We start from the raw sequence: 16,028 nt of genomic DNA, 5'->3' as shown, positions 1-16,028 counted from the left end.
GCATTCCCTTATGATCTTGTTCAACTTATTTTTTAACACACCAAAGCAAAAAATCTTTTCCATTTTGCCATATAATATTTCCTAGTTCTAGTTTTCCTAGCTTCCCATTATGCTGCCATTGTATTTTCTGTTTTTTTTTGTGTCCGAATTCTAAGTCTTCAGAAGCTATGTCGTTAGCTTTAAATATTCAGGTTCTGGGTGAAGCACTTTCCCGTTTTCCATCGACAGCAGATCCTGTTTTGGAAGTGTCAGAAAAGTTACTTGGGCTAACTGTCCAAATTCTGAGTACCACGTTTGTCTTGTCCATTGTGGAGCAATTACCATCAAGGTCATGGGACTCATTTTGCATTTGCTGATGACCCTGTGAAGCAGTGGAATTGGGGGAAAAGCATATGTAAAGGTCCCTGACCAGTTTATCGAAAGAGCATTCCCCCAAGACTAAGTGTGTGGCTGCCTGGAGGCAAGGTTTTGGCATTTTGCATTCTAAGGAGTTGCAAACAGATCTATTGTTGGTGTGCCCCCCTTTTTAAAAATCTTCTGCACCATTTTCTGGTTGAGCTCCTATTCGTGGGACCACAAGGCCTGCCTGCTCAGTTTATCTGCCTTGCAAGTGTCCTTTCCTGGCAGATATACTGCCTGAATCTCTAGGTTTCTCTGAATTGCCCATTTCCAGAGTTGCTGAGCTAGTCTTGAGGGGTGGAGATTGAATCCCTCCTTGTTTGCTGATGTAAAACGTTTTTTTGTCCATCTGAATTAATATGGTCTTTCCATGAAGGTGCTTCTGGAAAGCTTTCAATGCTAGAAAAAAGTATTTAATTCCAAGAGGTTGATGTGCTGTACTGCATCTTGTCCCTTCAGATTCCTTGCATCTTCAGAGGGCCCATATGAGCTCCCCAACACATACGTGAGGCGTCTGTGGTTATTGTTACTGGAAGAGTTGGTTACTGTGTGGAATGTTCTCTGTTGAACCATGCAATTTCCTCCTACACCTTCTGTAGGACAACCACTAGCTCTTCCCAACTCCCTGTCGCTTGTGACCATTGATTTTGAAGCCCCTCCTGGATGGTCTCACATGAAGACTCACACAAGGGATTAAGGGAATACATGATGCCATCTTTCCCAAAAAACCCTTCCACATTCCTCGCTGTCAGAGCTTGCCCTTTCCGATAACAGAGAACCTTCTCCAGAAGAGACGGTGTCCTCTTCTCACTGGGGAACACTTCCCCTGAATCGAGTTAAATCTTGCACCCAAGAAATCCTTCTCCTGTTCTGGAGAAGACTTCTCTATGTTTAATGAGAAGCCTAGACCGTACAATGTCTTCATCACTATTAGAATGTCCTGTTTACATTTCTGATAAGATTGGGCCCTTACTAACCAATCGTTGAGGTATAGATATACATGAATACCCATTCTTCTGCTATGTGCTGCCACCGTAGCTAGGCATATTGTGAAAATTCTTGGAGCTGACTTTATTCTGAAGGCTAGTACCCTGAACTGATAATGTTTACCACAAACCTTAGGTATTTTTTGTGCTTTGCATTATTTGGTATGTGCAATTAAGCATCCTTCAAATCTATTGTTGCCATAAAATCTCATTTTTGCAATTGTGGAATAACTTCCTGTAAAGTTGTCATTTTGTACTTTGGTGTTTTTATAAACTTGAAGAACCTGAGGTCTCGTATTGGACACAGGGATCCATCTACCATTGGAATTAGAAAACATGTTGAGTAATTCCCTTTGCTGATTTCTTGATTTGGGACCTGTTCTATTGGTTGGTTAACAATTCTTTGACATCCTTGAGCAGTCAATTGGTTTCATCCTTTAAATGGCTCTTTCTTTGGACCTCTTGTTGGATTCAATTTGTCTAGTTCTATGCAATACCTGTATTGTATTGAGTTTAGTATCCATTTGTCTGAAGTTATTTTCCTCCACTCCTGGAGAACGTTTTGTAATCTTCCACCTACTGGTGTGCTGTGAAGGTATTCTGAGTCTTTGCTGTTTCCTATCAATGATTGCTTTGTGAATGTTGTTGATTCAAGGCAGTCATTTATTAGTGGGAGTTGTACCTCCTTTAGCTGATTGTCCTCTCCCTCAAAAGGAATTTTTTCCTTGCTGTTGGAACTGCCAATTGTTGAGATGCAGAGGTCGGAGTACCACTGTGGAACCCCTGATGAGAGCTCCCTGTCTGAAATGTGCCTGTAGAGGCTGGTGGTCTTTGTGCGAAAGAAAGCACCCATGGACTTAACTGTTTCATTGTCCTTTTTTAGCTGGTTGAGGCTTTCATCAACCGTATTCCCAAACAGTTATTGTCTGTTAAAAGGGGTAGTTACGTTTGCTGGAACTTCTAGCTTGAATCCAGAAATGTAGCCATAAATGACACCTTAAAGTAACCTCCATTATCAATTGGAGATGTGTCCACTGCATCCAGTGCATATTTCAAGCAAGTATTTGCTATGCTTTCTAGTCTCTACCAAATGAGCAGCCCTCTTTGTACTGTTCTGGGAGATGCTTCATTAGTTCTCCCACCTTCTTCCAATGATGTGTGTCTGTTAAGCAAATTTGCAATGCACCATTGGTTTGCCAGACTCCTCTCCATCCTGCGGCCCATCAGTTCCATCCTTTTACTTTATCTGGGGGCTGCCCTGATAGCGATAGGATGTTCACCCTCTTTCTTGCAGTAGATGTTGTAATAGAATCAGCTGAAACAGTACCCTCAATGTACGCTGGGTCTTTAGGGGAAAACGTATTTATTCCTCCTCCCTTGGCGTTACTGCTCTGCAGGTGTCTGGTTCCTTCAAGGCTTCCCTGCCTTGGTATAGAATACCTGGTAGCATGGGCTGATACTGGTTCCTTCCGGGCTTGGCAGCAGTGTCTCTAATATGAAAAATGACTGGGGTTTATCCTCCTCCAGTTGAACATTAAATTTATCTGCTGCATTTTTAATGACCATGTTGTAAATGCCAATATAATCAGGGGGCGAGGGTTTGGATGGGTAAGTTTCTACTTCCTCCTCTGGTGAATCCCCCTCTAAACCTCCCACCGCATTTCCACATATTCACCTTTCTCCGAAGGTTGATACTCTGCCTGTTCCTCCTCTTCCTCATAAAAGAGGACCTTTTCATCTTGGGGCTCTGATGTGAGAGGAGGGCGAATCTCCTCGACTTCTGTCTCCGAAAGTACCTCCTTAGTCAAAGATATTTTGAGGAATTCTGAGCCCTCCTAGCCTTTCGTCGAATTCCCTTTTCTTCTGCTTCAATGCAGCTATTACAGCCTCGAGCCTCTTCCTTTTATTTTCGATCTTGAGGGCTGTCTTTGGGACTGGTAGTTGAGTGTTTCTTCTTCAACATGGAAACCTCCTTCATAGCTTGTTCGGAATCGGAGCTTGGGCAAACCTTTGAGGATGAAGGCCTTTCTGCGACAACACATCCTTCATCTTTGTCTTTTGTTGAGGTATGTTTTTTCTGAGTTTCATCTCCACCTCCCTCGAGGGTTCCACGTGACTTTGTGGGGCGCGCCTGCAGACAGCGAGCATTTCAATGCAGAGGATCCCTTTTGTGCCTGCCAGGCTGATTTCTTCGACTCAGGTGCCTTAGAGGAGGTGGCAGACTCTTACCTCCTTTCTGCTCTTCTTTGGCGGCTCTTCTTCGACTTCTATGAAGTCCTGATCACCCTCTGAAATTTATCCTGTCGCTCCTTTTTCCTCCTAGACACCGGAAAGTCCCATATCTTAAAGGGAACAGTGTAGATTTCTGGTGCTGTGTTGAGTGATGGGCCATTCTTTGTTTCGCTCTTACCCTCAGCATCTTCAGTGTATATACAGCGCAGGTATTACAATCTTCACTCCGGTGGTCGAGTGGAAGACCGATCATACACTGGATGCTAGTCCTTCTGAGCATATTTGTGATGGCAATTGCTGCTGAATTGGAATGGTGTTTTTGCCTTATGGAGAGCCCCCCTGTCAGGACATTCTCAGCCCTTCGTCGAAGTTTGGTAAAAAAAAAAAAAAAAATTGCACTCGCTCTTACTTCTTTCGCCAACTGCTGCCCGTCGTTTATATTCTGAGGCTCTAATGAAGTTTGATAAAGTTTTTCAGCAAATCTTTGATTTTTCCCTACGAGCTGTAGACCTCTCTGCAGACCTCTCTGCAAAAGCATCTAGACCCAACGGCAAAATAAAATAGAATCTGAAGATGGCGACCTATGGTGAGAACATCCGGAGGAAGTAAGACGACGTCACAAGGAGACACCAAATGGAGGTTATGTTGATGCCCACCAAAAAGAAAATGAAGAATGACAAATGTTTTTGGTGAAGTAGTAGAAGTTCCGGACCAATCTACTAGATGGCAGAATAATGCACAGCATGTGAATCTAGAAAAGATTCAGGCTGCAAAACCCTGTTCAATCTAAAAACAAACAACAACAAAAAAAGACGGACATTGGCAAAAGCAAAACTTCTTCTGGTCTCAAAAAACCTAAGTCCGATGCACTGAAGAAACTACATTGTGTGGGCTTCTTGTGAAAGGGTGGTACCCACAGTTAATTTAACCAGTGGCTGACCCCCTGCTCCAGGCTGTCCTTTGTAGTAGAGTGTGTGTGTGTATATATATTATATATCTCTCCTACAGGCGCCCCCCCCCATGTAACGTTGCGACAAATTCACGAATATCAGCAAACCAAAAAAAAATAAAAAAATTCAGATTCATTCACACACTAAATTCATTCACCCATAGTAGCACTCACACTCATGCAGCTACTGACAGAGCCACTGGCACCCAGATACGCAGACTCTAACGCACCCACTCTCACCCAGAGACACCCTCTCACACCTATTCTCACACCCAGAGACATACTCTTCAGCCGTGCATGGTTATAGGTGGTTGGCCGCAGGCCATGCGCTATGGTGATTGGATTAACATAGTAAATTCAAATACTATATTAAAAAAAAAAAAATAATTCACCTAAAAAAGGTTACAGGGACATAGTTAGGTTCTGAATTTACTCCTACAGAACTTTAGAAATTCATCAGTTAAGAGTTATTTCAAGTAACTATAATTCACACCCTACGATAGCTACAACTTGCAACCTCACCATGCACCGCTAATTTTCCCAGATATTACAGCAATCATTAAAATTTTTATAACACCATTAAAAATATCAATGATGCATTAGCAGTCAAATTAATGAAGAAAAAACTGCACAGCAGGGGAGCGAGATATAGTTACCTTAGGGCGCAAGTCAGTTACTTGAAATAACAGCAACATTTCTATTGATTTGCACGAGCAAATTCAGAACCTAACCAACGTCCCAGTAACCTGTTTTTTTTTTTAAAGTGAATTTGTATGTTTTTTTTAAATTCGATTTCCTACCTATAACGTCCCTGCTACCCCCCCAGTGAATTTATATGTAATTCATAGGGACGCTGTAAGAGTACCTCAATGCGAGGGGAGGGAGGGAGAGGGGGGGGGGGGAGGGGGAGCAAAACCACGGAAACAGCTTCTCCGTACACAAATCACTGCTAACTGCTTCCCAAAGAAAACCGCAGCAACTCTTTGAACTGGTTACAATCTCTCGCTACATGAGATGATTCGGCTGCAGAAGACGGCTTTGTTCACATGGTATGGAAACGCAATTTTCTTCTAACTTTATAAACACACGTGACTCTTTACAAATCGTAAAGAAGTTTCTAAATGCGCACTGCATCATGCTAAATCTTTGGAAAACCAAACTTGAATTGCACAACCGGACCATAAGTATCATGATAAATAAGTCACCACTTTAACAGTGTGAGACTGCGGAATATTCTATTCTTTTACATAATGTTAAATTACTTTCGAAAATCTCAGACAGAATTTGGCCTACTCAAGCTGTGTAAGACTATTCATTTCTACACTGACTAGCCTCGATTATATTAAGACAAGTAACCAGATAGAATATTACCTGTCAGGACAACAACAAAAAAAAAAAGACAGATAATACAGAATAGAAGAAATTAAAATTAGAAAGCAATGCATTTCAATGTATGCTTTTGACAAATAATTCAGGCCTGTTACCTTTGTCTTAACTTTTCATAATAAACAGATTAGACCTATGACATCTGATATACATTTCACAGTGAACACAGACCTACAGCCTTGATCATTGGCCTGTTACCACAGCCAACCCAGACTACCCTTCCAAAATGATTGCACAACACAAGCACTCTCAGGGGAAGCACACAAGTTCTCCCCAACAAAATCCTTTAGAGAGCAGAATGTGGAGTTCGGAGCAAAGCTGCTTTATCACAATGCGCCCTAAAGCTCTTTCTGTTGATCTGGTTAATGGCAGGGGTGGAGGAGGTGGTTAAGGTGGCTGCTGCAGACAGATTGCAATCTGTGTCACGGTTATTTGCTAGAAGGCTAACAGATTACCAGGATACGTGCCTTATCATTCAGTGAGTGCAAGAGAGGGCAGCAACTTTTGTAAGAATCTGTTAGAGGAGATAAGCAAGGTATCAACAGGTACGTGTGTCTATGTTCCTCAAGCACAACTTTTTATTGTGAGATGAGCAGGCATGTAAGCAGAACATGCAATGAACATCTTCAAACAATGGCAACCTTTATCCACCTCAAAAATATTTACTTTTAATTTATGGAAAAAAAAAAAAACAATGCTGGTAGGAAAACATGAAATAAATAAATGTAATTCTCCTGCAATCGTATTTTTTAAGATTCTCGTGTCATCCACACAGCCTCCCCGCAGAGGTTTAGGCCTACTGCACATGTCCAGATGTTTAGCAGCAGAGTTTGTCTACAGCCAGTAGACCCTGTTCTCATGTAGCTTCTGGCGCCATCTGACCAACCCCGAGAGTTTTTTTGAAGCAGTGTAAAATATGTTCAGGTAAACCCATTCACGCACAATTTCCAGCCTGGTGGCAGGAAAAAAAGGCATGAAGTCCATAAACGAAGCATGGCTGGATTGTCCCATCCCCTTTTCTCCACAGAAGGGATAGATTACAACTTTTGTTTTCTTTACATTATAAATGTGGGAGTCAGGAGCTTCGGATTTTGAAAGTTAGCTTCTACCCGAGCTCCAACACCTTCCAAAATGGCTTGAAGTGACAGCCTAAAGGGGAGAAAAACCTCTTTATGGGATGTCATGGGAATATGGAATTGAAATGACTGTTCGAGCCCTATGGAGATGGGTTCAGGAATTTCCCACTTTGTGTCCTAGATATCCAAAAAGTGGGATGGAGTCTCAAACTGATTGGTATAGATATTTGCAGCCAAGGCTCCACCATGGGAATTAAAGCATTTGTGTTAATTGTTGGCCAATGCAGGATGGGTGGAAAGCTGCTACCTACTGACGGGAGACTTACATAAAGCAGAATCATATGGCACTTGAAAAAGCCAAAAACACATTACAATGTGTGGGCAGGTCAGTTCCTTCCCTACGTAGAACTGGCTAGGACGGTCTACTTCACGGTTCCCGTGCCAGCCCACTGAAGCAGGGTTGTACTCTGAATTTCCTGTACTGATACAGGGCGACTCAACCCACCATTAACTTCTTGACAAACGCGCTGTGTCGGCATTACAAGTCAAGTCAAATGGAGCAAAAAACTGCAGACACCCAATTTCACTTCCTGCCCAAGACACACTGTACCCACATGCTGCTGTTGTCAAAGTGCTCAAGCAATCGGACAAATTCAGAGCATTAGAAAAACATGGTTCACTAGCACATGTCATTTTTATCAAGTTTACAGTAACCTCATACTCATCCCCGACGAACCTGGAACAAGCTTAAATGGAGTACATAATTAAAAAGTGCGCACTTCTTAATGTTAAATTGCAGTTCAGATATGTACATTTTCTACGTATATAAAGGATTACTTTTTTGAAACACAAACTCTAGTCTGTATTCGTACACTGCTGTACTGTCTACATCATGTATTACTTTGCATTCAAAGAGAAAAACAGATTGATGTGAACACATTCTCAGATTTAACACATACGTGTCAAAGTTTCGACTATAAAAGAGGGCCAGTCCCACAGGTGAGGGAAACCACCTTCCTAAGATGTCATTATTTCTCAATGGTCCTAAGAACTGCAGCCTGGACTTGCTCCGTGCCATCTTGTAGAAGATCACTAACTTGTGTGATGAGAGAAGCAGGGTGTTTGCAGAGGGTTGGCCAAGCAAGGATCCCCAACATCAAAGCTGAGGTGATAGTCCAGCAACTCGAGGGGCAAAGACCAGCAATGGGCTTTTGTGGTGGTCAGACACTAACACATGACACCCAGAGGATCTGCACGGTTGTGACTAGTCATTGTGTCACTGTACAGTGCACTGTGATGGCTCTAGAAGGTGATGCACCCAAGGAAACGCTGCTGGAATGATGGGCATGTCCCTCCATGCGTCTCTAAATGCATCGAAAGGATTTTGGTGAAGCCCTATAGAGCAGCATCCCAACGACACGTGCTGGGATTGCCGTGACAGGATTTAAAGCGAATGCATGGATTACCCTTTCCCACCCCACTGTCAGCAGGCAAACGATTGTGTGTGCATTCATCATACGGATTCTGTCCAACAGTGGAACGAGGCCACCCCAGTGGCAGCTGATCTCATGAAAAGGCAACCTTGGGACAAAGACAGACCCCGAAGAGGCTCCTCACCTGTCTCCAGAGACCGAGATCATGTGCTTGCAGTCATTTGTGAACTTCATCCCCGTCACAACCTCTGAAGGTTAAGAAAAAAAAAAACACGTTTAGAGTTGAACCAAAATAAACTATTTCACACATGTAAACTTTCCTCCGGGTACAGCCCAGAGTTGATAGGCATGGATCATACTAAAAAGAAGGACCGATAAAAATATAACAAAGTTAAGGTTGCACGAACTGTAAAGAGGGAGGGCGGGGGGAGCTTGCTTAACCTTTTCCCTATTGGATGGGAGAAAATAAAAATAAATCCAGAATGAATGGTTAATAGTAGCGCTTAAAAGTAAGAAGAAATATATGGTCACTCACCAAGTCATGTCAATGGGTCATCCTAATTCTTTACAATGCAGAATATAAATCGTACACAGAAGTGGGTAATGACATCAGCACTAGAGAATTAATCTATATGGGGAATCAAATCTATCTAAAGTGATGGGTACCCCTGATTTCTTGTGACTAAACAAGTAAATACTGCTATAGCCATCAAAAACCTGTTCACAACTACAGAGGGCTCACGTTCCGAAAAGCATTACAGACCTCCGTGATCTGAAAGCAGCAACGCTGTGCGCATCAACAGATAATGCCAAACTGAATATGCTTATGCCAGCCTTTGATCAGTAGCATTCTCTACTAGGGAGTGTTTCAGCGAGAAGCAAAGGGGCTGCTCGGCTGGAGGGATATTCTGTGCATTAAACCCATCACTATAAAGACTGGGCCTCATAATTCTAGGTGCACTGCCAGCAAGTGGAATATTGGGTGCCCAAAGATCTGACAAATCTGAAAACAGTCATAACAAGGATTGGTGGTGACTTACCAGAGTGACCAAACATTGTGGCCACACACTCGCCAGAGTAGAAGTCAAAGACGGAAAGGTTTTTGTCAGAGCAGCTGGTGGCAATATATAGACCAGAGGGGTCTGTCTGAACCTGGAAAAGCAGATGGAAACCAGCCACAAAGTAAAGCACTGATCTCATGAAATGAGGACATAAAAACCTACATCATTTAGCCATTAGCATAGTCATTACGTTTGCAGTCAACTGCATTGCAAAGAGCAGCAGACCACTGTTAAACGTGACCTCCAAGAAGTCTGACATGATGAAAATATGCAACCAAATTAACAAGTTACTTACCTTTGGTATGGTCTTTCTATTGGTTACTGTACCTACAGATTCCTCTACTCTTGAGTCCACCCAGGTGCCACACAGGATAGGGAAACTGACAGCTCTTGTGACGCTAAATAGAGCTACGAGTGAATCAAACGCTGATCGAACATGTCACTGAACCACACAAGGTGCCAACTCAGCACACTGTCAGTTCCTCATCCTTTTTCCCATGCCTTTGGAGGGAGAGATAAGGTTGATGAGATTGATCGTGTGCGCAATGTAGGATTCTAGACTGGGACCTTTCAGAAAAGGCAGGCCAGTTCTTCAGACAAAAGATAGGTGAGAAAGGTTAGGAACATGCAGCTAGAGTACCTATCAGAAAGATCATATAAAAAGGTCAGTAATTAGTTCTTCTGTTTGATACTACTACCAGTAGTCATCTCACCTGTTGAAGCAATGTAAAAGCAGTAACGCACAGGGAGTGGGTCTGAAGAAACAGTGAAACCAAGAGGTCCTTCAACACTGATCCAGCAAAGTGTCAGTCTCTGCAGACTTCAGAGTTCAAACACACAGAAGGTGACGGGACGAATGCTTCAATAAGTCTAATTAGTGGCACTCTCTCACGGTAGCATTCCAAACCATTGGTCTTTTGCCCACCATGCCACCTCAGTCTGGATCTAGCCGTATGCAAATCAGGTTTAACCCTGCTCCTATGGGAACAGCCCAGCTCAAATTCCCAGACCAGGTCCTCCCAGTACCAGAACACAAACACAAGATCGGACTCGCCCTGAAGTACAAGTTACTTACCTTCGGTAACAAAATATCTGGTAGAGACATATTCTCCCAGGTGTCAGAATTGATCCGGCGATTTGTTTAGAGCAATGCCCTTGCGCGTTGGCAGGTGGCATCAGTGGACTCCGCAAGCATCGTAGTCACCGTGATGACGTCGTGAGTAGTACACAGACGCCGCCTCAGCGCAGTGATGTCAGTTTCTTTTAACTACTTTCTATGGCAAAGCGCAGAGCCACTAAGAACACTGCGATTGGTGCGCCAGAGTTAAGGCCTTGAAGGGGGAATCCATTTCCCTAGGAATCAGTTCGCAAGCGGGGAGGATGAGTGGATCGGTAAGGAATCTGCAACTAGAATACGTCTCTACCAGATATTTCGTTACCTGATAAAGACTTCTAGTTGCAGATTCATTACCTTAGAATAGATATACAAGAAATGCCACCCCTGGAGGTTGGCTGGGAACCAAGATCATACTAGAAAGTCCTGCAGGACTCAACGACCAAAGCAGCTATCCCGAAGGACCTGACTGTCCAGGCAGTAATCTTTAGCAAACGTGTGCAGGGATGCCCACGTAGCTGCTTGGCAGATATCCAGGACAGGAATGCTGCATGCTAACGCAGTGGAAGCAGCAGTCACTCTGGTGGAATGAGCACGCAAGCCCTCAGGGGGTTGCTTCTTGGCCAATGCGTAACATCTTGCTGCAAAGTACCACCTATCGAGAGATGATACGTTTTTACACTGCCTTCCCTTTCTTCGCACCCATATACCAGACAGAGTTGATTGTCCACCCTGAAATCTTTGGTATGATTAAGATAGAACGCCAATGCTTTTTGGATCCATACGGTGGAGCTTCTCCTCCTCATGGGAAGGATGTGGGAGTGCGTAAAAAGTAGGAAAGGTGATGGTCTGGCCTACATGAAAAGGTGTAACAACCTTGGGAAGGAAGGAAGCCTTAGTGCGCAACACCACTTTGTCAGGGTGCACAGACAAGAATGGAGGTTTGGACAAAAGGGCCTGAAGCTCACTTACCCTACAAGCAGAAGTGATGTCAACAAGAAAGACAGTCTTAAAACTGAGGAGCCGTAAAGTGCAATTGTGCATTGGCTCAAATGGAGTACACATTAAGTAAGGACGGACAAGACTGATGTCTCACTGAGGCATGATAAAAGAAGTGGGATGAAATAAATGGTGAGACCTTTAAGGAATCTAATCACAATAGGAGATTTAAAGAGTGAGGGCTGATCAGGTAGCCTAAGAAAGGCCGAAATGGCAGATAAATACTCTTTAAGGGTGCCCAAAGCTGGGCCAAAGAAAGAATGAACAAAAGAACCTCAGATAGTGGAGTTTTGTTGGTACACCGTGCCACAAATTTATGCCAACAGGTGTATACCATTTTGGTGGAGGGGCGCTTGGCAGCCAAGTTAACATCGCAGACTTCAGGTGGAAGATCAAAAGTCGTCAACTGCCGCCGCTCAATCTCCACGCATGAAGGCAGAGATTGGACAGGTTCAGGTGAAGAACCGTCTCCTGTTGCTGTGACAGACGATCCGCCCGAAGAGGCAGTCTGAGTGGAGGATCAGTGGCCATGCTCAATAGCTCTGGATAGCATACCAAGATGACTTGGGCCTGGTCGTTCCTGATCTTCTTGAGAACTCTGGGCAGAAGTGGTACAGGCGTAAAGGAGGCGGAGATCCACTCCACTCAAGACAAGACAAAGCATATGCGAGCGAGTGCCGCCTTGGAAACACCAACGCACAAAACAGCTGACATTGCGTGTTCTCTGAGGAGGCGAACAGATCTAACCAAAGCTCTCCCCCCTGCTGAAAGAGACCTTGCGCCACCTCCGGATGGAGACGCAATTCGTGATCGGCTGTGCATCGCCAGCTGAGTTTATCCACTCTGGCATTGAAAACCTGCCAGATGTTGAACCATCAGGGTAATGCCCTGATGTTCCAGCCATGTCCAGAGGTGTAGTGCCTCCTGACAAAGGGTCCAGGACCCTACTCCGCCCTGTTAGTTGCAGTACCACATGGTAGTATTGTCCGTGAACACCTGCACTACTTTCCCTTTGAGAGAGGGAAGAAATGCTTTCAACACAAGCCTGATTGCCCGGAGCTCCAGAAGATTGATATGGAGCCCAGAGGCCTCTGATCTCTGCCTCTCCCATGTGGCCGCCCCAACCCGGAAGTGAGACATCTGTTACTATAGATAGATCTGGGTGGGGAAGGGAGAGGGGTCTGCTGTGGACCCAATGTGGATTCAAAAGCCACCACTGCAGGTCTTTCGCAGTCCCCTCCAAGATCTAGACCATGTCAGAGAGATTCCCCTGTTGCTGCGTCCACTGGAACTTCAAGTCTCACTGCAGAGCCGCATTTGCCATCTGGTGTCTGTCACTAGCAGAATGCAGAAGGCCATGAGGCCCAGCAGCCTCCGTCACTCTCACCAAAACCCAAGACAGAGGCTGAAAGATCGGAATCATAGCCTGAATATCTTGGACTTGCTTTTCGGGAGGATAAGCCCGAAACTGCACTGTGTCCAGAACAGCTCTCATGAAAGGGAGCATCCGAGTGGGAGTCAGGTGTGACTTTGGCGCATTGATAGTGAACCCCAGCGTGTGCAGTAGGCTCACCGTAGTCTGAAGGTGGGAGACAACTTTCTGGGACGAGTTCACCTTCAACAGCCAGTTGTCGAGGTAGGGGAAGACTGAGACCTCTAACCTGCGCAGATGAGCTGCAACCACCGCCATCACTTTCGTGAACACCTGAGGGGCGCTGGTAGGACCGAAGGGGAGCACAGTAAACCGATAGTGCTTGTGACCTACCATGAATCACAGGTAACGTCTGAAGGCAGGCAGGATGAGAATGTGGAGAGTCCTGCAACTCCAACGCTACCATACAGTCTGCTGGGTCTAAGGCAGACAGAACCTGAGCCAGGGTGCACATCATGAATTTCTCCTTCTTGAGGAAGGAGTTGAGGTCCCGAAGGTCGAGGATATGACGTAAGCCTGTGTCCTTTTTTTGGCACCAGAAAGTAGCAGGAATAACCTGTAGGAAGTTGGCTCTCTATATACTATCTCAAAGTAAGAGATAGTGTGCACACAGAGTCCAAGGGTTCTCCTTAGAGGTAAGATGGTGGCAAAATTAGACAATTCTAATGCTCTATTTTGTGGTAGTGTGGTCGAGCAGTAGGATTATCAGAGTGTTAAGCATTTGTTGTACACACACAGGCAATAAATGAGGAACACTCAAAGACTTAACTCCAGGCCAATAGTTTTTATATAGAAACATGTGGTTCTAAAAATAAATTAAGAAAATAAAAGTTCAAGATTTGAAGTAAATACATAAAATGCAAGGTACTCCACAGAGGTAAGTTAGGAACGTTGAATTAGAGCAATAACAGTTTGTTAAAAAGGCAGTAAGCTATTTTAAAAGTAGACACTTCGTGCAAAAATCAACAATTCCTGGGGGAGGTAAGTAATGGTTAGACTGTGAGGTAAGTAAGACACTTACAAGTCTCAGTTCCTGGGCATAGGGATCCCACTGTTGGGGGTTCAGGTCAACCCCAAAGTTACCACACCAGCAGCTCAGGGCCGGTCAGGTGCAGAGGTCAAAGAGGTGCCCAAAACATAGGCACCTATAGAGAACAGGGGTGCTTCAGTTCCAGTCTGCCAGCAGGTAAGTACCAGCATCCTCAGGGGGGAGGGAGACTAGGGGGGTTTTGTAGAGCACTGGGGAGACACAAGTAGGCACACAAAACACACCCTCAGCGGCACAGGAGATGTCGGGAGCAGTGTGCAAAAGCAGGCATCGGGTTTTGTATAGGTTTCAATGGAGGGACCCGGGGGTCACTCTAGCGGTGCAGGCAGGCACAGGGGGGCCTTCTCGAAACAGCCACCACCTGGGCTAGGCAGAGGGTCACCTGGGAGTCACTCCTGCACAGAGGTTCGGTTCCTTCAGGTCCTGGGGGCTGCAGGTGCAGTGCTTGGTCCAGGTGTCAGGTCCCTTGTTACAGGCAGTCGTGGTCAGTGGGAACCTCTGGATTCTCTGCAGGCATCGCTGTGGGAGTCCAGGGGGGTCGTCTCAGGCTACTCACGGGGTCGCAGTCACCGGGGAGTCCTCCCTGTGGTGTTGGTTCTCTTGATCTCGAGTCGGGGGAGTCGGGTGCAGTGAGTGAAGTCTCACGCTTCCGGCAGGAAGAGAGTTCTTTAAAAGTTGTTTCTTTGTTGCAAAGATGTTGCTGTTGAGCAGAGCCGCTGCTCACAGGAGTTTCTTGGTCCTGGGGGTCAGGGCAGTCCTCAGGCTTCAGAGGTCACTGGTCCCTGTTGGATGCGTCGCTGGCTGCAGGTTTGACTCAGGAGACAGGCAGGTAGGGCTGGGGCCAAAGCAGTTGTCGTCCGTCGTCTCTGCAGGCTTGTAGGTTGGCAGTCCTTTGTAGTTCAGGTTGCAGGAATCTGATTTCCTGGGTTCTGGGGTGCCCCTCAATCCTAAATTTAGGGGTGTGTTTAGATCTGGGAGGGCAGTAGCCACCGGCTACTGTCCTCGAGGGCGGCTACACCCTCTTTGTGCCTCCTCCCTGTGGGGATGGGGGCACATCCCTAATCCTATTGGGGGAATCCTCCAAAACTAAGATGGTGGATTTCTAAAGGGAGGGGTCACCTCAGCTCAGGGAACCTTAGGGGCTGTCCTGACTGGTGGGTGACTCCTCCTTGTTTTTCTAATTATCGCCTCCAGCCTTGCTGCCAAAAGTGGGGGCAGTGGCTGGAGGGGAGGGCATCTCCACTAGCTGGGATGCCCTGGGGCACTGTAACAAAGGGGGTGAGCCTTTGAGGCTCACCTCCAGGTGTTAACAGTTCCTGCAGGAGGAGGTGTGAAGCACCCCCACCGAGTGCAGGCTTTGTTCCTGGCTACAGAGTGACAAAGGCACTCTCTCCATGTGGCCAGCAACTTCTCTGGTTTGTGGCAGGCTGGCTTGATCTGGATAGCCTAACACTAGTAGTTGGATTGGTATTCAGGGAGCATCTCTAAGATGTCCTCTGGGTGCATTTTACAATAAATTCCACACTGGCATCAGTGTGCATTTATTGTGCTGAGAAGTTTGATACCAAACTTCCCAGATTTCAGTGTAGCCATTATGGAACTGTGGAGTTTGTGTTCGACAAACTCCCAGACCATATACTTTTATGGCTACCCTGCACTTACAATGTCTAAGGTTTTGCATAGGCACGGTAGGGGCATAGTGCTCATGCGCATATGCCCTTGCCTGTGGTATAGTGCACCCTGCCTTAGGGCTGTGAGGCCTGCTAAAGGGGTGACTTACCGATGCCACAGGCAGTGTGAGGTTGGCATGGCAATCTGAGGGGAGTGCCATGTCGACTTAGTCTTTTTCTCCCCACCAGCACACACAAGCTGTGAGGCAGTGTGCATGTGCTGAGTGAGGGGTCTCCAGGGTG

The 16,028-nt window shown here is 45.6% G+C and overlaps 1 protein-coding gene across 3 annotated transcripts in view; it reads right to left on the bottom strand.

Annotated features, from left to right (window-relative positions):
• The window catches only part of MAPKBP1 (mitogen-activated protein kinase binding protein 1), a 533,456-nt gene that overhangs the window by 71,566 nt on the left and 445,862 nt on the right, over positions 1-16,028 (bottom strand). For all 3 annotated transcript variants that reach the window (XM_069208767.1, XM_069208768.1, XM_069208769.1), the window contains exons 18-19: positions 9,502-9,613; positions 8,646-8,709 (exon numbers count right to left, since the gene is read on the bottom strand). In XM_069208767.1, coding sequence (XP_069064868.1) covers positions 8,646-8,709; positions 9,502-9,613 — 176 coding nt within the window. The remainder of the gene's footprint in view (positions 1-8,645; positions 8,710-9,501; positions 9,614-16,028) is intronic.

This window comes from Pleurodeles waltl, chromosome 9, assembly GCF_031143425.1.
Source record: "Pleurodeles waltl isolate 20211129_DDA chromosome 9, aPleWal1.hap1.20221129, whole genome shotgun sequence".
Classification (NCBI taxonomy): Eukaryota; Metazoa; Chordata; class Amphibia; order Caudata; family Salamandridae; genus Pleurodeles; species Pleurodeles waltl.
Note: the sequence above shows the minus strand (reverse complement) of the source record. Positions and strands in the feature narration are given on the sequence as shown.